This window comes from Solea senegalensis, linkage group LG3 (assembly GCF_019176455.1).
Source record: "Solea senegalensis isolate Sse05_10M linkage group LG3, IFAPA_SoseM_1, whole genome shotgun sequence".
Taxonomy (NCBI): domain Eukaryota; kingdom Metazoa; phylum Chordata; class Actinopteri; order Pleuronectiformes; family Soleidae; genus Solea; species Solea senegalensis.
Genome location: NC_058023.1, coordinates 8,902,948 through 8,926,389, shown reverse-complemented (window position 1 = coordinate 8,926,389; position 23,442 = coordinate 8,902,948). Strand labels below are relative to the sequence as shown.

General features: G+C 40.5%; 3 protein-coding genes across 4 annotated transcripts; 2 read left to right on the top strand and 1 right to left on the bottom strand.

Moving 5' to 3' along the window:
- The first annotated feature begins 2,043 nt into the window (after positions 1-2,043).
- epoa (erythropoietin a) lies at positions 2,044-8,866 on the top strand. 2 transcript variants are annotated; one of them, XM_044021925.1, is made up of 5 exons: positions 2,044-2,122; positions 5,533-5,663; positions 5,772-5,858; positions 6,096-6,260; positions 7,404-8,866. In XM_044021925.1, the coding sequence occupies exons 1-5, from the start codon at positions 2,044-2,046 to the stop codon at positions 7,554-7,556; spliced, it is 615 nt and encodes a 204-aa protein (XP_043877860.1). In that variant the 3' UTR covers positions 7,557-8,866. The 2 variants fall into 2 exon arrangements, with proteins under 2 accessions (XP_043877860.1, XP_043877861.1); XM_044021926.1 differs by lacking the exon at positions 2,044-2,122 and adding an exon at positions 2,481-2,519.
- Positions 8,867-9,053: 187 nt separating this feature from the next.
- Positions 9,054-11,730, bottom strand: pop7 (POP7 homolog, ribonuclease P/MRP subunit). The gene is made up of 3 exons (XM_044021927.1): positions 11,556-11,730; positions 11,307-11,441; positions 9,054-10,284 (listed from the first exon to the last, which is right to left on the bottom strand). The coding sequence occupies exon 3, from the start codon at positions 10,199-10,201 to the stop codon at positions 9,770-9,772; it is 432 nt and encodes a 143-aa protein (XP_043877862.1). The 5' UTR covers positions 10,202-10,284; positions 11,307-11,441; positions 11,556-11,730; the 3' UTR covers positions 9,054-9,769.
- Positions 11,731-12,789: 1,059 nt separating this feature from the next.
- si:dkey-85k7.12 (up-regulator of cell proliferation) lies at positions 12,790-21,129 on the top strand. The gene is made up of 5 exons (XM_044022728.1): positions 12,790-12,971; positions 13,499-13,555; positions 13,688-13,748; positions 14,679-14,846; positions 15,957-21,129. The coding sequence occupies exons 2-5, from the start codon at positions 13,550-13,552 to the stop codon at positions 20,624-20,626; spliced, it is 4,905 nt and encodes a 1,634-aa protein (XP_043878663.1). The 5' UTR covers positions 12,790-12,971; positions 13,499-13,549; the 3' UTR covers positions 20,627-21,129.
- The last annotated feature ends 2,313 nt before the right edge of the window (positions 21,130-23,442 follow it).

The window sequence follows — 23,442 nt, the reverse complement described above, 5'->3', positions numbered from 1 at the left end:
AAAAAGGATGAATGCCCAAAAATGTGATCTATAAACACACTGCATTTTTGTTGCGGACAATGTGATCGCTTTTATGCATATTTGGCTGCCAATGTGTGCCTCGTTTCCAGTATAGGAAGTATATTCTGAAGAGGACAACTCGACAACATCATCACCACCATACTCTGTCCAATCAGCGACACTCCATGTCTTGCGGTTACACTCTCGCCTGTTACTATGGGTGCAGAAACAAATACACTGAGGAGGACGCAGCAAGTACAGAGGAAGCACGACTGTATGAGCAAAAGGAAAAGGGTCAAAGATGACAGAAGAGAGTAACTTTAAAGGTGCTACATATTTCTTGATAGGCTCAGTGGGTGGTAGATGCCACTTTCCCAGAACTTCCATCATGATTTAGTTTCATCAGTAGTTTAAGAGGTTATGATACGGCCTGTGAGCAGTGAAAGTCCTAGTGATGTAACGGACTGGTTAAACCCACTTGCTTTGAATGGCCAACTTTGAAGACTCAGGTTTTGCAGTTTGACGAGCATCATCTGAAGAGACCATATCTGGATGAGAGGGTGGAGCCGAGGGAGAAGAGAGCACAAAGACTGGCAGGTCACCGTGCACGACGCTCCACTGCGAGATCAGAAACTAAGGAAAATGGATGGCTATTCGCGAGAATACAAGTTCTAGGTACTTCCACAGTGGCCTCACTTCACGGACCCTAAGAATTTATCATCTCAATAAACGGATAAATGGAAACAGAAGCAACCGAGAGTTAACATTTGTGTTGCCTTCGGCTGATGGAGACAGCTCTTGGTAAGTGAAGTGACGTCTGATGACTTGCAATGTTTCTTCATATAAATATAAATATAGAAGACATAAAGTGTTCTTGATCTCCTGTCCTGCACTCACTCACACTGACGCTGCACAATATGGTCAAAAGAAAGGATGACAAACTGGTACTACTAATCAGTTTTGCATCTTAACTGTCATTTTCATCATAAACCGAGTGTCCAATACATGTTGTTTTTGGGTCTGTGAACAAATACAACACTTTTCAGCAAAACTTTTCACCAGTGAATTCCTGAAGCACTTCTTCATCAAATAATTGCAATTCCTATCTAGTCAGATATTAGATATTACATTTTCATGATTTTGCAGTTAATCGTGCTGCCTCTATCCACACTACACTGTACATTATTACAAAAACTGTGATATACCAGACACACAAATTAAGAAATGAACTGCCATGACGTACGGGTGTCTGCAGACCAATGCCTGTTATCTGTAAAACTGGACATGGACAATCAGTCTATCAATTTCCGTGGCAATTTAAGTGACAATCTGATTGCCCGTTTCCTCATCCTTGTTTTATTTATTTTGCAGGGGCATTTCCTTTAATCACAACACGAAGGCTGCATAGTAAACAACATCCATGGTGCTTCATTGACCTTAACATGACAGGAGTGTCTGGGCACAGACATTCAGGATGTGTGAGGATGTCACTGTGGGAAAAGAGGGCGGAGCAGGGTGGGGGAATAAAAGTTGGCATGTCATCAGGCTCAGGATGCAAACATTGTTTGTAGTCCACACATGTGCTGTGAATCAACTACTCTCTTAAAATCCTGTATCAGGTTGAAGTACAAGGTTATTAGTACAGACTGTGTGTGGTCAGTGAATGCACCATCATATTCCATCATCTTTCTGAATGTTGACATCAGCAATATTCAACAATTAGTTCTATTACTTTTCTTTTTATATATTACTGTTATGACCAGTCATCCCAACAATGGATGGGAAGTCTCCACACGGCTTTTTTTGAGACATTATTTACTTTTTAGAGCAAATGTTTTATAAACAGTGATTGCCCATTATTTGGACAATGAAAGAAAACATTTTTTTTTACCCTCGGGGAGGGGAGGGGGGCAGTCATCCTAGAAAACAATGCAACTTTATTTTTAAAGTCATTAATTAAAAAAAAAATCAAACAGGATCAGTTTTTAGAAACACCTACCGGATAAGTGCAAGAGATCCACAAAAGAGCTTCGTTTCCAATTAATGGGCAATAGTCGGACCTATGGGCCAAAGCGCGAGGAGCCAGTGAGGGGCTATGAGGATACTGCTATGGAGTTTCCCAGTGAGTTATAGACTTGCGTTAATAATTTTTTTCCCCCCTCTGTACCCTGCCTTTAGTCATTACTCTATTTTCACGCTTTACGCAAATGCGCTGGTTGATGTTTAATCGCTCCAAGCGATGCGCCCGCGCACTTGCGGGTTATCACGTTGTCGCTTTATCCTCATGGGAGGTAAATAAAAAGGTTTTGCCAGAGCACAGCAGTGATGCAGAGCTCTGGTGGGTGACTGCTCTCGCCGGCAGCACACGTCTGTCCTGGTCACGGACCCACACACGCGGACCGGAGCAGCCCTGGGTGCCGCGCACTTGGCCGCGTGTGTTGGACTGTATGTCGGAGCGCCTTTGGCTGTTTTTAAAAGATGCGGCGCCTGTTTGTAGATGTTGCAGAACTCGGGTAGAGGTAAGAGCAATTTAACACAACCCCCGTGAGCTGCGTGGTGACTTAGTGTACATATTACCTGCGCGCTGCATGCGCTGTGCATTAGAGGAAGGGTATGAATGTGTGGATGTAAAGACACATCCTGTGTGTTTGTGTCTTGTGATCGTGGGTCCCTGTTTTCCCTCTGACTTCTGCCCAGCTCCACATTCTTCTGCTGAGACCTGCAGCAATTCTCATGCCACTAAATTGAATTTATTAAACACAGTTCATGGAAATTCCACTTCCTTGAAAACTGCTGCGCATTAAGTTAGACTGCAAAAGTATACTCTTCCCTGTGCACAAATCATTTAATTCCCCTCTTAAAACAAGCCATTAAGCAAACCTAACAGGACACAGAAACTTCAGCCTCTTATTTTGCTGATGAAGCTGGTGTGTGGCATCATGGTGGACCTGAACCTGACTGAGTGGAGCGAAGCACTCAGTGTTTTTGGAGCGACAGGATTTATTCCCACACACATGATACATGTGTTTCCTGTGAGGCACTGAAGATACTGGCCCCTGCGAGAATTGATGAGCTGAGCTTTTCTTTTTTTTTGCCGTCTCGTTCACTGGGAAAATAACATCTCCAGTCATTCTCCTCTACCATGACACAGCAGAGTGGTAAGTCGAGGATACTGTGCGTCAACAGCTGAATGTGCAGTTTTTAGGCACTCACTGTCATGATGTCAGCAGTAAAGAGAAAAGGTTGTTCAAGGCTGACAAGGTTGATTGCAGCACAGCCAAACAGGAAATTATGTCACACCTGTGTCATCTAATAGCAACGTATTTACAGCTCTGTACTTTGTCAGTGGGGAAGACCCGTTCGAAAAAGCGGGAACATTCAGTCATCTCCTCCCTGACCACTCCGTTTAAATTGCTGGGCTCGGTTTGTGTGCACCTGTTTGACATGTGTCAGTTAGTGTGTAAGAATCTGTGACATCTAATGGTGACCCCTTTACTCTAGAGGAGCCATTCCCACACTCGGGTCCCACAGATCAGCGTTTTTTCGGTCACCAAACAAACTTGCTGAGGTTATTTTTCCTATATTTTATCTGTAGTTTTCAAAATGATACAGGCTGTCACAGTAATGGCAGTAAAAAAGTGTCGTAAATGTTTCCGTGTACAAATTTGCTCCTGTCACGACTTACCGCACGTTTTGAATTGGGTTGGAAAAAAAAAAAAAAAGGGTGCCCATTTAAAAAGTCTGGCAGACATTGCCCCGACTCGACACAACTCTCTCCACATGTCAATCTCCCACCCTTCATTGACTTGTGCGTCACATTGATGAGGGCAGAGCTGGTGTAGCAAAAAGGACTTAAAGAACAATATAATGGGTAGTATGTTCAATTTACGCCAACAAACCCTCCTCACTGGACCTTTAAAATAGCACATGCCAAAGGCATCATCTCACGCGAGCATCTGGTCACCTTTCCAAAGCGTCCGTCACATATCTGGATTGGACCTTGCCATTTTCCAAAGCACTACCACTTGTGGACCACTGCTTCCAATTCAAAATAGCAACATGGTTTTGGCATGGTTTCCAGCGCACATGCGCATGCCTCCGCAGATCAGAATGATGCATTCTCACGTAGGCAATGGAGGAGGTGAAAAGGTCACCGTTAATCCACAAGCTCAGTCACACTCCCAGATTTAACAAAGTGACCGCAATTTGGACAAGACACATGTCAGAGTGCAGAGAAAGGAGGCCATTCTTCTGCGCAGACATCACTGCCTTTGAAACGTCGCTACACTCTGCTATAATGCCGTAAGCGATGCACGTCTCACAAATCTCCATGAGACGATGATGCAAAAAGGCCAGACGTGCAGAGATTGAAAGATTACTATTTATGGGATATGGCCACAGTAATAATGAAATTAAAATGTATAGATAAAAGCAAATAAAATGGCAATAAAAACATATTCCCAAAGGCTTTGATAAAAAAAAAAGATACTGATATAAAGGCGCTATCAGCACGTCGACAAGAGTTTTTAACAACACACACCTGATGGTACCATGCACTGTTTATTAATGTAATGGTGTTCATATTTACCGAATGACGAGCCTGAAAGGACTATGATCACTTGCTAGTGGGAACAAGCATGTTTATCATAAGCATGGAGCAGTTGCAAAACACTGGAGCACACTATGACTAGTGAGTACAATCCGTTTAGAGTACGGGTCATGCTATGCTTTAGGAGTTGGATGTGCAGTTGCGTCAATGACTGCGGAGAGTGGAGTGCGGAGTTTATATTGATTTCAACAGTTGAAAGGGCCCCTACTGATACTGCAATATCAGTCTAAACCCTTTTACCAGTCACCTCAATTTGTGCTGTTATCAGAGTCTGGGAACTTAATCTCGCCCGAGTCTGACCAATCTTCGTTGGACGCTTGCCTGTATTCTCTCTCTCTCGTCCTTTTGCGTCACACACTTCACGGCTGTGAAAGGCTGCATTCAACATGTGGCACAGAGGGAACAAGGCTGGATGCCCACATGACATGAAATTAAATGAACAGCAGAGCCTCTCCGATTGCCAAGTATATCAGAAAGGTTCAGAGTGTGCTAGGACTTTTGTTTCTTTAATCCTCAGCAATAAACTAGCATCTGACGGCCCAGTTACTCAACTGCCAACTGTGAATCAGGGTTAAATATGGTGACAGTCGTTTCTGCCTTGTCATGAAACTTTAAGCCTTCTTCTGTGTACATCTTTGACACCTGTGTACAAAATGAAGTACGGAAAATCAAGAGAACCCGAGTGACACTTATGTTTTGGGCCACTGTTTGTGAGCAGCATCACAACATAATGACAGATATTCATGTAGTTTTCTAGAGAACTGAACAGCCTTGGCAGAGGTTGATGCTGCGGGTGCTTTTTCCAGTTCCAGATCGTGTCAGTCTTCTATCCATACTCGTACTGTTTCCTCACAGCTGTTGCTAACTTGTTGATGCAGCTATTGAACACCCTATGTTTGTGTATGTGTGTGTGTGACGTGCAGGACTGCTTGCCTTGCTGTTGGTAGTGTTGGAGTGGACCCGGCCAGGCCTCCCGTCCCCGCTGAGGCCGATCTGTGACCCGAGGGTCCTGAACCACTTCATCAAGGAAGCCCGAGACGCAGAAGTCGCTATGGTGAGAGAAAAATGTATGCATGCAGTGAGACATAGGAGCAGGTGAAATTTGCCGGATGTCACCCGTGGTGGACATTTATTGAGTGTTCTCACCGTCTTGTTTTCATAGAAGTCATGTAGAGAAGGATGCAGCCTGTCAGAGTCGGTCACTGTTCCCCAAACCAGAGTTGACTTGGATGTGTGGGAGAAGAAAAATGTAAGTAACCACAGAAGATTTGTGTGGAAGTAGCTACATAGGTTACAAGATATGTGCAGATTTCCTTCTTTTTTTTCCACACACATTCATTAATCGTACAATGGTTTTATTTTGATTTTAGGGCCTTTAACTTGTGTCATTTTGTAAAAGTAGAAGTAGAATACCTGCTGCTTTTGCTCCTTATTTCTCCCATGGTGAGACTCTTCAACTCTTGTTCTGTCTTCATGAATTGTCAAGGCACTGCAGCAAGCCCAGGAGGTGCAGTCTGGTTTATGGCTTCTACAACAGGCCCTCGGCTTGCTACGCACCTCCGTCACCAACACAGCACTGCACATCCACATAGATAACTCCATTAGAAACCTGCTCACCATCAACACTGTGCTGCGTAGTCTCAACATTCAGGTGAGCATCTTTGTCACTTCAACAGTATGAATAGTATATCATAAATAACTAGGGGTGTAACTCATGTGATATGTGGTCAGCAGTAACAATAACATCACAATACAGGAACTCTTGGTCTTACTGAAGAATACAAAATCCCACTAAAACCTTAACAGGCATGGATTTGTCATCTTCTTTAGCCAGTTAGCATCCATTCAGATCACCCTCACTCTTGTGGTAACCTCCACCAAGATGAATCCAAAAGTAGTGTTACATTTGCAACTTAAATTTGCATACGTTTGAAAAAAAAAAATTTTTTTTGTAATAATGATAATGGTGATAATAATAATGATAATAATAATAATAATAATAATAATAATATAAATGTGTATTTGCTTGCACAAAGCCAAAAAAAGGTTAACAATTTAAATCCCTTTGATTGCCAAAACAAATATGAGTTGATTGAAACAGTTGCTGCAGAACTAAAGCATCCAGCACAGCATATTACTCTAGAATGAGCATTTTACATTCATATCAGGAGCCGAGAGTCAGCTCTATGGGTTTTCAGCTGCAACATGCAACGCCACCAATAAATGCTGCTAAATTTCACACGCTGTTCCTGAAACCATTATATTTATGTAGGATCAAATTGGCCTCAGGTCATACTTGACTTGACTAGCCCAGCCGACTTTATTGCATTGAAAGAATGGCGGGCTTTTTTAGTAACAGAGAAACCCAGGGATGTCATGGGACCGTAAGCCTATTTGTGACAAGACTGTGGGCACGGAAGCTGCTCAACAAGCTTTGCATATCACTGAGGTTATGGCAACACAGCCTTTAAAGTCATTCAGGTCCAAGCCTGAAGCCTTGAGGACACAGTTGAGCTGAGCTCAATTGTGTTAGGGTCCCAACTTGAGCAAACTTCCAAATAAATGTTTTGAGACGGTAACAGTCAACACATTTCTGGACACACATGTCAACCAAGACAAATGGTGAATGAAAAGAAAAAACATGGGAAGGAAATATTACCACCATGTGGCCATCTGGGATAAATTTTTACTTAGGAAACATTTAGAAGCTAAGAAAGTACATATATTTTGCAGCTTTGCTTAATTTTTCAAATGAATTTAAGAGCATTATATATTCCTTTGTTTCCTCTTTTAGGAATATAACCCACCCCCAAGTGCAGTTGGGCTTGAGGGAACATGGAGGACATCATCAGCAACAGATCTGTTTCAAGTCTACGTCAATTTCCTGCGAGGCAAAGTGCACCTCCTCCTTTTGGGTGCACAGGCTTGTCAGCCAGATGTCAGCTGATCAGCCGATCTCCCTTCTCCGAAGGACGAAGCTAATTTGTGCTCCCAAAGGCAAAAGGAGGGACTTGACACCGTTGACCTGCACCCTGGCTGGCGTACGTGGTGTGGAAAGAAAGATACAGCTATTCTCGCATACAGAGAGGAAGCTGTAAGAAAAGGACAGTCCGAGCTAGACTGTGGATGGACAGGGGACGATTGCACACTGGAACATAGATGTGATAAATGGTCATGGTGAAGGACTGACCAAAATAAGGCCTTTGGGAAGCACTGCTCCAATAGCTCTTCTACTGGCACTCTCTTGCACTTTGTGTTTGGATGTACTTCTGTTTGTGTAAATCAAGACTGTGAGTTTAAAATATGCACATAATGCACATGTGTTTGCTTCCAGCCAGACTGACCCCCAACACTCATCTCTTTTGAGGGAATAGTGGAGTGAAACCAGGATAAATGAAAAGGTTGTGACAGGTTACCCCCTTTTCAATACCACTGCAAACAAAATTAGAGGCCTCTCCCAACAGCCACATTTTCCAACTGTGCCTCAAAGAAGGTCTTCCCTCAGTTTTTTTTTTAGTGAATATTTTTTAATATATTTTTAACTGTTGTCAAATTGCTATTTATACAGATTTTCTACTTCAAAACTCACGTCTTTGTATTTTTTTTTGTGTCAGATGTTGAAGATTTTAGTTGGGCTCCTTGCCTTGTTCTCATGTGTAACACATTTGCAATGGTGTTGGACACCATTTGCACTGGCATGCTGCTGTCTTCCTTTTCATAGACTGTGCGTAACGGTCACCGTTTCTCACGACATGTTCTTGCTGAATAACGGGGCAAAAGACTGATCAGCCGACGCCGACATTCAGTTCCAGTGAGTGAGGGAGCAGTCGATCAGTGACGAGGGCACTACAGGAGAACTGTGAAGCCATTTCGTCATGATCCGTGTCACTGTTGCTGCCTGACCAACACACGGCCAGTCACAACACACTGATAACCACTGCCTGGGAAAAAAATATGGTGTTTGGCTTTTACAATTAACATCCTGTGAGGCTCTAATTACAAATAGTTTTCCAGAACGTGACGTCTAATGGTGCCTCTTCCCTGCCTGTTGTTTGTCAAATGGCAGACAGGCAATCAGTTAGTGCTGGGAACTTAAGGTTTTCTATAAAATGGAAGCTCTATATTTTTCCGACTACTTCAGTGTTCTTCCTTGTTTTTTTCCTTATTTTTATATCTTGTTGAGGAAGCACAAGATGTTTTTAAGGATGTTTGTACATGTTCTTTCCTGTTATTTTGTGTTGTTTTGTCCCAAAAGGTTTTATTTGATATTTAAATACAAAAACATTATTCTTGGAAAAAGAAGCGACAGATGAAACCACAACAGTTGATTCATGACATTTGTCTTTTCAAATCAGTGGCTTTGAAAAGCTGAAAACAAGCTGCTAGCTCAGACTCTGCAACACTCCGTGATCAGACTTATCTGCCTTTCGTACAGAAACGGTAATTAAAGATTCTCGCCACAGATTTTATTTTGTCCACATATCAACTACACCATTTTGACCAATGTATACAGCAACAATAACAATGATACAAAGCCAAAAGTAAATACACTTTTAAATATCGCTGACCCTCTGTCAAAGCCCTATTGTAAGCCAGTTGTGATGTTTCCATAGAAGTTAGCTGCAGATGGGTAACACCCTTCCATGTCTGTGTGCAGCTCATTACTGACATCAAGTGGACACCAATAACACCTGCATGAAATGTTAACAGGTTTTCTCATTTAGTTATTTATGAAAACACAAACATGAACCAAACACTAGCACAGACCTGTGGGTCTTAAAATTAAAAAGACTTGAATGTGTATTTTTTTTTAAATGTCAAGATGCATGGCAAAAACACTTAATGTCTTCAAGTATTAAATGACACTGAGGTTTCACCCAAAGAACACTGCTGCTTCATCTGCAGATGAACACCAAGGCGGCATCAATGCATGCAAACTAAAAGGCAGGCTACAGGACATCAAGAAATCGAGCAGAAAACATCCAAAACACGGCTGTCCATTTCCAATGTTTGTTGACACAGACATAGGCTGTACTCTTGCTTGTCTGCTCCATTTTACTGTGTTCTGTCATTGCCATTAAAGGTCATCACATAAAAAAAAAACTAGAAAGAAATGATGTCTTCTTCTTGACCGGGGACTCCCACTGAGCACAGCTTAGGTTACTGGGGGTCAGGGTAGAACACCTTAATATGAATGGCTGAGTTGTTGCGTGTTCGTGTCATGGGCTCCCCCGCCTCATCAGGATCTTCAGGCTCCAGGTCGTCCACCAGCTCCACAGTAGAGGTGTTCGCTGCCAGCTGTAGTGCCCCCTGGCTGCTGGCCTGTAACTGAAGGGCGATGTTGATAGCTCTGTTGATGGCAAGGCCCAGGCCGTGAACACAGATCTCCCTGTGACCACCGCCTTCCAGGAGCTTCTGACAGCGTGCCAGCTGAGCCCGGAAATCAGTCTTCATATTGACATAGACGTCGTTGCGTCTCTTTGGGAGTTTCCTGGGGAGGCGCTTCCTGAGAGTGTACTCCACCGGGTCCATCTCTACAGCTGGGGAAGCAGAGTCAGCATGCAGTGGAGCTGCCAGAGGGATTGAAGACATCACAGTATTGCGTGGCTCTGTCTTGCCTTCGGTGTGTGTCGCTTGGTGTATATATATATAAAGGCTGGGCCCAAATGAAGAAGCTGGGGGACAATGTAAGTAGAGAGCCAGTCATGGATTGAGGTCATAAGAACATTCAGAAGTTGTCTTTGGACCAGTTGTTTCACATTTCATCAATTATTGATAAACTTTTTTTCAAAAGATTTGAAACTTTAAAAAACTTGCAAACAGGATATATACCAAATACAATTAGAGACACTTGTCTTTACTCTATACACAACCGGTTTGCACCTCACATCAGGTTTGTCACACTGATGATGGCCTGCATTTGCTCAATGTATTGGTGCATCTTTTTTTAAAGTTTGTAGTGAATGGACATTTAACTTATCCATAACAAGAGTGCCTGGCTTATCAAATCCGTTGCTGTGCATGAATGCACCTTGTATGAGATTTTAGTGCTGAAATGATCTATTTTCGATTCTATTCTATTTTCAAAGAACCTCACATCTGAGAAAGTGAACACATTTGCAGTGGCAAATATTTAAAATATTAAACAGTAACACATTTAAATGCAGAAAAAATTTAAAGATTTTAAAAGGTAAAAATGCAGAATGCAGTTTCATCTCCATCTCTTAAATCTTCTGGTTTGGTTTGCTTATTTTCCTCTCAGTCAAATGAAAACGAGCTGCAGCCTAACAATGACACACAGATGTACTACACAAATGACAAGAACACTATTGCTTAAATTGTATTTTATCCATCACTAGCAAAATGAGTAAGGGTATCCGCAGCAGGAGGCCGTTCGAGTAATCGAAGACTATGATACTGTGATACTGATGTTACAGACACCGAGACATTAAACAAATTATGCTCGTTTGTTACGTTCAACGGAGGAAGACACGCTGAAGCGAAGCAGAAACATACACTTAATGTTATCTATTTTCAGATTAGCCCAGCGAAAAAATTAAAACGTACAATTTTGAGTGTCTAGGTGAGGTCACTGGGAGAGCTGGTCTAGCATTAGCTGAGCGGCTTCGCTCGATATCCACGTTTCTTACTTTCGAAGCGTCGATGGTTTAATGAGTCCGTGTAAATACTCGCTTACCTGCACATTAAGGGGTCGAGAGGTTTTGTAATTCGCCTCTATCGCTTCACTGATAGTTGCCACAGCAAAACGCAGTGTTTATGCTCAGCTGATGCTCCGGAAGTGATACCAACACGGCTTCACACCGCGCTTTCACTGCAGAGGCAGGAGAGGTTGAGAGTGTTTACACGAAACTGACAAACTGTTGTATTTTATTCTTTTTAATGCTGACGGAAGTCATGGCTTTGTTCCACTGGTATTTAAAATTACCGTATTTCGGGAGAAGTAAAAATTCGTAGTCGGTTCTCTTGAAACGGTCGTTTCGGTGCCTCTCTACCTCACTCACGTTTCACAGAACTGGGGTAATTCCTTAACATATCGTTCACGTTATATGGTCGCGTTTCCACGCACACAGTGTCCATCCTCTGATGTACTATAACAACTGGATAGACCACCGCCCCCTCTGCCTTGAAGACATTTTTCCAGTGGCCACTCGTGGTACTGCAAGAAAAAATACTCATGCGCCCCCCCAAGTGGTCTTATTGTGGTCTCCCCATGACCACAAAAGTAAAAGAGACGCCTGTAACACTGTTCACAGGACACCTCGAGACACCTTTATATTCTACATTTATGGAGTTTCATGTTTGTAAAACCCTCCTAAAGGCCATTAAAAGCCCAGAAAAATCTTGCTTCTCGGAGTGATTTCTAAAATTCAAAACACCTCAACTGCAGGAATTTTTGTGAAGACATTTTTCAAACTGTTATGAGTAATCAAAGACTATGACTGATGTTACAGACACAGGTTGGGGTGTACGAGGTACCTCGACATTTACCAAATTACCCTTGTTTTTTTACATAAAAAATGGAGTAAGACACGCTGAAGTGAAGCAGAAACATACACTTGCTGTTATCTATTTTCAGATTAACCCAGCGAAACATTTAAAACGTTGTGGAGATAAATACACTGAAACAAGAGATAGAAGAAACATGTGGTACATTCTGTTCTGAGTTTTAAAGTACTAACCCCATGAGCAGGGACTTTTTTTAAGGCCTTTTTTAAGGTTCATTTTTTTTGGGGAGGGCACAATCGGCAAGTCAGTTTTTCACATTGGCTATAATCACAGTTCTCTTTGTGAAGCAGTTTTGATTTCATTTATGTGGTCATGTGATTTCCCAGAAATGGTGGTGCGTATCCTAGTGGTGATATTCACCATCACTCTCAGTTAGGGGTGGGGATCTTAATCTTAATATCTGTCAGTTTCTGAGAAATCACATGACCACATAAGTCAAAGTTCAAATTGCAATGAAATGATTCTCATGTAAGTTGGCCAATTTTCATTAAAGAACTTGGTCCAACATATAGCATTCCAGTTAAGTTGACTACTTGTTCAATAAAATCACCTGACATTTTCATTTTACATTTCTTTACTTCATTACCTCTTTATACTGTAAATGTCACTGTCAGTTAGGGTTCGTTTCTTGGATATCACATGACCACATAAGTGAAAGTGAAACTGCTTCACAAAGAGAATAAAACTAGGGTTCTGCAGTACAGTATTTCTTGCTTTTTCTTTCTTTCTTACTGCTCTGCCAGCAACAGGACAGATAACCTACGGACACTGCATCAGTGAGAAAACAGATTCCCAGATGAAGGTTTGCTGTGATGTCAACAGCAGATCTGCAAAGGTAGGTTTGCTAATGAATAGTAAAAGCTGTATTATTTCACTTTAATTGTCTGTCTAGCACTCTTGCCTTTGCAATAAGAAGACCCTGGTTCGAGCCCTGGTTGCAGCAAGGGCCTTTCTGCATGGAGTTTGCATGTTTTCAATGTGTGTGCGTGGGTTTTTTCCAGGTTGGGGATTAGGTAAATTGGACACGCTAAATTGTTGTAATTGTAAATTGTAGGTGGAATGGAAAATTACTATGCCATGTGTCATAAGACGTATAATCTGTGCTATTTTAAAGTTAATCTACCTGACAACAGTTACTTATATTTAAACTTGTCTATTCAGTGTCCTTATAACCTTTGTCACCCCTCTGTCACCTTTGTAAATCTAAAAGTTAGACCGGCGCAAACTGGTTTTTCTGTGCTTCACACCTCCCCAAATGAACCGGACTTTCCGAGCAAATGAACGAGGATTTGAATAAGAAAGTCTGGTGTGAATACGACAGAAGCCCCACAGAACCTTACAGAACTGTCTCATTACTTTCAGTGAGAAGCAGTTTAATCCAGAGCAAGTGAGAGAGAACTGTGCCTCCCCACAATGGAGGTAAATGACTAATTCCTACAAATTGTGATGATAAATACAATTGAATTTGGAAACACTTCTCACATAAACTAACATGTCTGATCATGATTCACCATCTGTGCCTATGTGTGTTTTTTTTTTTTATTTATCTAGGAAAACGATGATGAATTTTACGACTGCATGACTGACTGGAGCGAAGGTCAAGGTCATGAGAGTAAGTAATTATAATAATTAATCAAAATGATAAGGAAAATAAAATAAAGAAACACATATGTGGTTAATGATTATGTCCAATGAGAATTTTTTCAGAACTACTGTGGATTTGTTTCTACAATGCACAGCCAATTAAAAGCAAGTGATGTAATTTATACACAATTTGTGCGTTGTGTAGTCAATTTCCTGACTCTAAATCACAGCATTCAACACTATAATTATAGTGTCCCTATGTTTACTATATATTGTAGACTCAGCTGATGTTCAAATTGATGAGGTTTATTTCATGAAATCTTAATAGACATTTAATCTGAGGGGAGGACATAGGTGCTTGTGTGCTCAGATAAGATAATCCTGAAGAGCAGGGTTTATGGTTTGTGGTTATTAAGAATGAATATTGTATCCAAATGAATGACTGCATACAGGATGCTGTGGCTCCGTGATATTTCCACTGTTTTCTTAAATGGGAATAAATGACAGACAATGGTACTTTTTCCCACCAATGCAAATTAAAATATGAAATATGGCTAAAGTGGGATTTAAAAGTAATTTTTAATCATATGTCCAGGACAGGCAACTTTACTTCAGTGGCCATTTTTGATATGGCGCACTGGGCAATTGCCCAGGGCAGCATTCTCTAGGGGCGCCATGAGAATGAGAAAAAAAAGATTCATATGTATCTGTGCTCAGTGCTCACTTACTCAGGCCATCATGTTATGTGTGTCAAATGGGCGTCGTCACTGCTCACATGTAGAGGATAAAACCAAAAATGGTGAGGGGTGGGGAGAAGTTATTGAGAAGTTTAAAAGTCAAGCACATTTCATTTGGTTTAGTCTTCTTCAGTTCAGTTCTTACTCTGCTATTCATTTGTTTTCTCTACTGGGAGTTTTAATTGTGTAATTAATATATTGTATTTTCAATGCCAATTAAGGGGTGCTTCTGAATGATTGTGGAGCACCTTCTACACCTAGCCAGGATGAAGAGCCATCTACGTCCTCCTCAGTCACACAGGCCACCACAGAAATGATTTCGGACCCTCAGGATGAGGAGCCATCAACCTCTGTGGAGCCTGCTGCTTCTCCAGAGCAGGAAACTTCAGGTGTGTGTGTGTGTGTGTGGGTGTGTGTTAAACATAGGGGAGATTTACACCAGAGAGGCTGCCCAGGTCAGCATACAAGCCAGTACCAACACTGCTGCTTTACTTTAAATATCTGTATCTGGGAATATACTGACATTTTTTACATTACATGTCATTTTTATCTTTTATCCAAAGCGACTTACAAGGGAATTGAGTGCCACCTGCCAGGGGTGGAGTTGAACTTGTGACCATGAAGTCTTTGGCACACAGGGTACTGGTCTTAACCACTGAGCCACTCCACCCCGTTTTTACTGCAACATTAGAGAAAAGTAAAACTAGAAAGAAAACACCAACTCCCTTGCAAGTTACTAAGGACATCTAGTGGACAAACAGTGAACGTGCAGGCCAGAAGCAAATGCTGTCTGCCATCTGTCTTTTAATGTTGTGCTGGCGTTCTCAAATTTGAAACACTACACTGCTGCCTAATACTTTACCTCTATATAGTCCTTAATTCATTAGCCACTTATATAACTTAATCACTCATCCAGCCATAATACTCCACATTCATGAAAATCGCCATGTGCATATTATGCATTTGCCAATCATCTACAATTGATGTTCTTATAAATTTAGACAGTGGTGTCATGGATCAAAAAAGTAAGTCTTTGGATCTTAGCATGGATTTTGAGTCACAGATCAGAAACATTTTTTGATAAGCACAATTCCACAATTTGAAGATAAAACTATTGTTAGTGCATCTACATACATTGTTCTTTGAAAACAGTGCATTAAATGATCCATGAATAAAGTATATTATGAATGGACTTCCTTGAGCATTTAGTTTTAACTGCTTTAATTTAAGCTTTATTCACAAAGCAAACAACCATGCTGTACACTGCAAAAACACTAATATGTGGTTTTTCACATATCAATCAGTAGTTCGAGTGCATCCATAGGGGCTCGGATAATAAAAACTACATATAAACCCCAAGGTACTAATTTAGTATCACTACTGTCCTTTTGTGTTTAAGCAGTCTAAAATCCTTAAATGACCAATTAGCCCGAACATGACTAACTAAGCTTTCACTTTAATAGAAAAAAAAGATTAAATAATGATCATCTTATTTACAGTGACACAACTGGAGAGCTTGTTAAAGGATCTGGGGTTGGAGGACCACTACACAGAGAAGATTTCACTGGGCAAAGTACTTCAGATTGATAAGAGGACCATTAGTGACGAACCTCCCAAATGCCAGTCAGATCTTCCATGGTACTTTCTGAAGAAATTAATGATGGTTAATGTCACAGCAAGAAATGTAAGCACAGGATGTGAATCAGCCAACAACCCAGCATCAGACAACGCTGAATTTGATTTTGATAATCTGCTGGACATTACAAACACACATCACATGGTAAACCCGCTTGACATAATCACTGCTCTCTTCTTGTGTTCTGATGTTTTTTTGCAACAGGAACTGGCACTCAAAATGTCCATGTGCCAGTTTTCTGTGCCACTGCTGCTTCCAAATTGTGACACAAATGTGTGCAAACTCATGCTGTGGGCCATGAGAGACATTGTTAAAAAGTACAGACCTCAGTCAGTCTTAGAATCCAAAGGCTTTGTTGAAGCCAGAATTGTGCGCTCTGAACTTCCAATGATATCTTTTGTGAGACTGGGGGAATGCTCCCTCTCCAAGTCAAAGATCCTCAACATGATATTGAGCAATTCTCAACAATACCATGATACTTTTGTACACAATGACATGCAATGTGGTGACAGACCAAGAAGAATATCTAATGGACTGACTGAAATGACTTGGTACCTACCATGTGGAAACGAAAACATAGACATTTTCAGTGAACCAGTAGCTGTGGCTAATCTTCGTGGGGACATTGCCTCATTTGAAACTCAGTTTTCTTTTTTGTGTCAGACATCGGCAGCAGTTTTTGTCTTTTTTGACAAGTTGGACCGCAAGTGCAAACTGCTGTCCAACAAAAACCACAAGGCACAGATCTTTTTGGTAGGCAACCATCAAAGCAACAGCTTTAGTACTGATGCTCTAAAAAAGGTGGCAACAAAACTGAACTTAACCAAGAACATCATTATTAAGACAAAGCAGATAAATGATGCAGATTTTGTTCAAAGTCTGCGCAAAGCAGTCAACAAAGTGATTGAGAACACAAAGATGAGGATGCCAATTGAGCAGATGGCTGACATTTCCAAAGAACTGGGAATCTTGGTTGATGAAGACTGCAGAGAGTGCCAGACTGCCAAGAGAAATGCAGATGAAATTACTGCACAAATTCAAGACACCTTTAAGTACAAAGAAAGTCAGCTTCCACTGCAAGGCAAAATATGGAAGGAATTGACGAAATTAGAGAAAGAACAATTTAGACTTCAAAACGTTGGATCTGAAAACATAGAAAACTACAAAGGTGGCCTTCAGAGAAAGCAGAAACAACTCAGGGAACAACAGAGCTCGCATAACATATCAGATGCCATGACGTGTTTCATCAGTGCAATATCATGCCCAGGGATAGAGAGATGTTATTTCCTAAAGTGGCTGCGAATGAACCTTGATAACCAGTCTCGCGAAAAACTGTCTGACCTCAGAAAGCAGTACAAAGACAAATGCAAAGATTCTAAGAACAAAGATGCAATCAAGGTCATTGACAGAGAGCTTTCCAACAGTTCACTGGGAAGTGAACACTTTTTCCGTGAAATGGGTCAGATCTATGAAGCTTCAGTTTTCCTTCCAGAAACTGATCAGTCACGAAAACAATTACAGGATCTGCCTAAAATCTGTGCTGGATTACTGCTTGATGGATTTCCCCTTGAGCTTGTAGATGGAGATGCATCCAACATACCTCTCACATGGGTGAAGGATGTTCTCGCTCAGCTCAACCTATTGGTGTCTCCAAATAACAAAATTCTGGTAGTCACAGTCCTTGGGGTTCAGAGTACAGGGAAGTCCACTCTTCTGAACACCATGTTTGGAGTGCAGTTTGCAGTCAGCAGCGGTCGATGCACTCGAGGTGCTTTCATGTTACTCATCAGAGTCGATGAAGATGTCAAAGAAGTCCTCAACTGTGACTTTCTGGTGATTATTGACACTGAGGGCTTAAAGTCACCAGAGCTGGCACAACTGGATGACAGCCATGAGCATGACAATGAGCTTGCAACACTTGTTGTGGGGCTGAGTGACATCACCATTATCAATATTGCAATGGAAAATTCAACCCAAATGAAGGATATCCTGCAAATAGTTGTGCATGCTTTTCTCAGGATGAAAGAGGTGGGCAAAAAGCCTAAATGTCAGTTTGTTCACCAGAACGTGTCAGATGTTTCAGCTGACGAGAACAACTTGAGAGAGAGGAAATTGCTCTTAGAGCAGTTAAACGTGATGACACGAGCAGCAGCCAAAATGGAAAAGAAAGAGGAGAACAAGTGCTTCACTGATGTGATGGACTACAGTGCAGAAACTGGGAACAGGTACATTCCTGGGCTGTGGAATGGAAACCCCCCAATGGCACCAGTCAATGCAGGGTACAGTGAAGCTGTGTATCAGCTCAAGAAAAACATCATCCAACTACTGGGAAATCGTGAGACCTCTCCTAATGACATCTCAAAGTTTGAAAGCTGGATGTCAAGCCTGTGGGAGGCAGTAAAGCATGAAAACTTCATCTTCAGCTTCAGAAACAGTCTTGTTGCTGAGGCATACATGAGGTTATGCACAGAATTCAACAAATGGGAATGGGAAGTCAAAGAATCCATGTACCAGTGGGGAACATATGCTGAAACAACGATTTCCAATTTTGGTACACTAGCTACAAAATCTGGAATAACTGACTTAAGTCAACTTGTTTTGACTTTAAAGAATGAAGCTTCTACAAAGCTGTCCGAGTTGGAAAATGAGCTTCTTGAAAAAATAAAGAAGTATTTCAAGCAAAGAGACAACCACGTCAATCTAGTGGAGAGGTACAAGCAGGAATTTGTCAATAGTGCAAAGAACCTTCGAACAGATATGGAGACCTCTGTGTACAGTCAGCTCACAGTAGCGAAACAACTTAAGGAGGGAATGACAGAACTTGACAAAATCAAGAGCAATCACACAGTAGAAATTGAAAAGGCAGTGTGTGTATTGATTGATAAATGTCGTAAGACAAAAGTCCAGATGTCAGACACAGAGCTGGACAAAGAATTTGAAAAGATGTGGAATCAAACATTGAATAAACTAACTTTCTCTGAACAACAACCAACAAATGTCTTCACCAGTGTCTCTTACTACCTGAGACTAAATCTGGCTCCTAAGGGGAGTCATGCATGTGAATTGTTAAGCCAGAAAAGACTGGAAGATTATGGCAAAACTCCTTTCAAATACAAGGTCTCAGGAATCAAGGAGCACTTGAAACATGTAGCAAGCAATATTTTACCTGTACAAGATCCTTTAACTGTGGGACAAAAGCTGGCTGATGGCATCATAGTTGAATGCACCGAGTATGTGAATGCCAAAGTTCAAAAGCTCAACAATTACTCTGATGTCTACATCCAGGAGATCCTTCACATGATTGATAAGCGACTGGAAAACAATCAGAACATTAAGGCAGACAAAGAGTTTGAAGTTTCTCTCAAACAACACATCTGTGGAGTTGCAGCCACAGACTTTCAGAAAATGCACAACAATTTCTTACAAGAGAATGACCCCTACAGATGTCTGAACAAACACAAAGAAAAGTATTGTAAAGATTTTAAAGATGTGTTCAATAAACGAGACCAATCTGAAAAAAAAGCTGAGGAATTCACCAACAAGTGCTTGAAGCCTGCAGTTGAAAAATTTGTCTACAGTAAACTGGGTCCTGATATCATTCGCGAAATGAAGGCTCAACCACAGTTCATTGCAAGAATATACACCCAGTATGAAATTTTACTGGATTTGCTTTCAAAGGATAGCCATACAGATTACTTGAGATACATCCGCTCATATGAGGGCTATGTGAAGGATTGGATACTCAACCAAACAGTGAAACACTTCACAAAAGGTTCAAAGGCATTTGAGTTTGAGGATCGGCATCTTGAGACGAGCATCGGCAGCATAAATGACGCAATCAGCAAGGCCAAAAAGAAAACAAGTGATGACTTGAAAACATTCATCAAAAACTTCTGTCAGGAACTTGGTGATACACTGGTCATTCCCCAGGATGCACTTGGTGCTTTCATGATCCTGAACAAAGCAAACCAAGAACAATTTGCTAACTGGTTCACACAATTTGTGAAGGACATGGAACAAAATCTGAGACAAAAGTTTAAAACCACAAACTTCAGCATGAAACTGAAATGTCTTGATATCAAGCCTCAGCAGGAGCTTTTCAGTCAAATCATTGGATGCGGTAAACAGTGTCCATTTTGTGCAGTGGCTTGTGTGCAAGGAGGAGGTTCCCATACTGAGCACATGGCTAAACTACATAGGCCACAGGGTCTGAACGGATACAGACGGGTGAAATCAGGAAAACTTGTGACCGACATATGCACATCATCAGTGAACAGTGACAAACATTTTCGTTGTACTGAAACAAAATATAGTTGGTATCCTTACAAGAAATACACAGATATCTTTCCAGACTGGAAAATTCCTCCTGATGGATCCTTTGAGGCATCCAACTACTGGAAATATGTAATGGCTAGGTTCAATGACAAGTTTGCAGAAGCACATGGTGCAGAGCCTGCTGATATTCCTGTCACCTGGAAATCGATCAGACGAGCACAGGCAGAGGAGAGTCTGAAACAGTCACTAAAGAATTAAGAAGAAACTAGTTTGAGAAATAGACCACAAGCACATCAAAGTTTGATTTTATATGATAGATCCTCCTTATACTGCCAGTGAAATCATCATTCCAGATATTCAAAGAAATTAATTGCTGGGAAAATGTGTTTCTTTTAATAAATCCTATGCAAGATGATGTTTTTTGTTTCTGTGATATATCATGTACATGTATTGTTTTATCTCTTAAAATGATAAAGTTTGTACTGTGTTATTCATCATAATTATTGAGACATATTTAGTACAATAGATGGATGGATGCCGTAACATCAGAATTTTTCAGGCATTTTTTCAATGTTAAATGCAGGATCTCTGTTTTTTTTTCTTCTCGTACCAAATATTTTAATTTTAATTTTTATCTTAAAAGATTATTCACTTCATGTGGGGTGTTGTCAATTGAAATGAGAATGAAATGAAATTCCAAGTGTGTGATCTCTGGACAATGTCATATGAAGTTAATAAATATCCCATCTTTACAGTTTCAACATGCGTTTGCCTCTTTTTTGTAACTGCTACAGAGGCAGGTCATGACATTCAACAGTCAAATTACATCTTCAGCTGAAGAGACAGGAAACCCTCACGCTAAATAAAAGGAGAACACTGAGGTAAAATATTAGTTAGTTAAGTAAAGTAAGTAAGAGGAAGCAGCTTACAATAAACAATCCTTGATCTTTATCTCTAAAAAAAAACACATGAAAAATTATGGCTTTATACAGATGGCAAAATGCTGCCATCTACTGTCCAAAATAGGCATGATCAATGAATCTTGATGCATTTGATTGTTTTTCCATTCATTAGTCCACTTTGGTTCCTTCCTGAAACATTCCCATGACATGACTACATCCAGATATGTATGTTGACATTAATTTTGGTTTCTTCATTTTATTGATTCATAGCAAATTCCCTTTACTGGATTTGCTGTAATGAAAGGACATTTGTCAAACTTACATACATTTATTCACTTTTATTTCCCTTGTGTGCAACCATCAGGTTTAATTTTTTACTGGGCTTTAACAATTAACAACTGAAAATCTAATTTAATTCCCATCACTCTCAGCTCTACTATGTGTATAGTGTTAGTTTGTAAGGGTTTATATGCTAAGACCAGATGATCAATATGGTAAGTATGCTTGAATGTTGACTTCGGATCAGAACTTCAGTCTTCACATAACACTGCTATACCGCTCTCCTGACACAAACAGTGAATTTGTTCGTCATCGTTCAAAATGATGCATAACCTGCATACAATGCATTTTATAAAAAAAAATTTTTTATCATAGACATATACTCATATTAATGACCTTACTGCTAATTAGATTAGTTTGATTAGATCAGGGTAGCAAGTGAGATTAGAAAAAGGAAGTTAATCCTTTGGAATTTGTTCCATTCTTGCATAGAATTTGTATGATGAAAATGCATGTTAACATGCCCAGTGCTTGAATTTTTAAACACAAATCTGGAAGGAAAAACAGAGCCTACTTTAAAACAAACAGAGTTGAGTCAGTAAGAAGTGAGCTAAAAGTGTTATGTCATTGTGAATATGTGTGTGTTGAATGATGTTCTAATACTTTCTGGGTAGTTAGTGTTCACACATCACCTATGTTTGTCCAAACTACTTACATGACTGCATTAGTCTCATGGGCTGGACTCGCCATCACAGAATCCTCAAGTTTCAATACAAAAGTTCCATAAAAAACAACCTAGAACATAGTGCAAAAAATAGTATGTTAACCTTAGTGGTGTGTCACAGGCTAACATTTCCCCCTCCCCTTTTGACCAACAACATATCCGTACTTTACTCTGTTAAACCGTTTAAATAGGAATATTTGAATTATGACTTATCGCCTAAACATGAATTGTTGCCAGTTCAGTTTCAGTGCTACTGAATTAAAATTTGTAAAAGGAAATGGCTTTTGTTTCAACAGAATACAATGCACACACACACACACACACACACACTAATCTATTAACCAAGCTAGCAAATGGTGCGACCTGTGCCCAGAGCTAGCACTTACCATAATCATTAGCAATTATAATTCATGTTTATTTATTTTTTTAATTGTATAGTAAAAATTTCACAACGTATATTAGATGTGTGTTTTTAAACACACCAACATTGGTGCCGTACAACAGTAACAACTCGACGAAAGCTGACGTCATCATGTTCGCAGCTGAAATGCTAATGAGAGGGGAGCTAATTAGCATTGACGCAGATGCTTTTGGTGTTACATACCAGCTGGTGAAGCACAGGTGTTGTACAGACCACACTCACAGTCCTTCTTCACAGCAGACATTTTGACACAGTTAAGTAAGAAATGCACAGGTGTTACTCAAGTGATGGCTCTGTTCCTGTCCATCAGAGCACTGAGCCTGAAATGGGTCCTTTGCACAGCAGCCATTTTGTCATGTATTAGGTGATATTAATGATGGCTCTGTTCAGTTCATGTCTGACAGGGAAGCGTGATAGGGAATCAGCATGCACCCTGAAAGTGAGGAAGCTGAATGGAGCTCAGCCATCATTCATTTGAATTCATAAATTAATGAATTAATTAATGAAATCATCAACCCACCACATAATTTCATGTTATAATGAAAACATGGCCCACAACCTCCTCTTCCATTAAACCAGGGGCCTCAAACTCAGAATGATCTGGGTGGCAGTGAATTTCTAGTGTGGTCAGGAGAGAAAAAACACTTCTAGTCTCAAAATCTAGTAATTAGAAATTACAATTATATCTTGATAATCCATTATGATGTTGCAATTAAAGATATTTAGGATGATAATGCCCACCATTTTA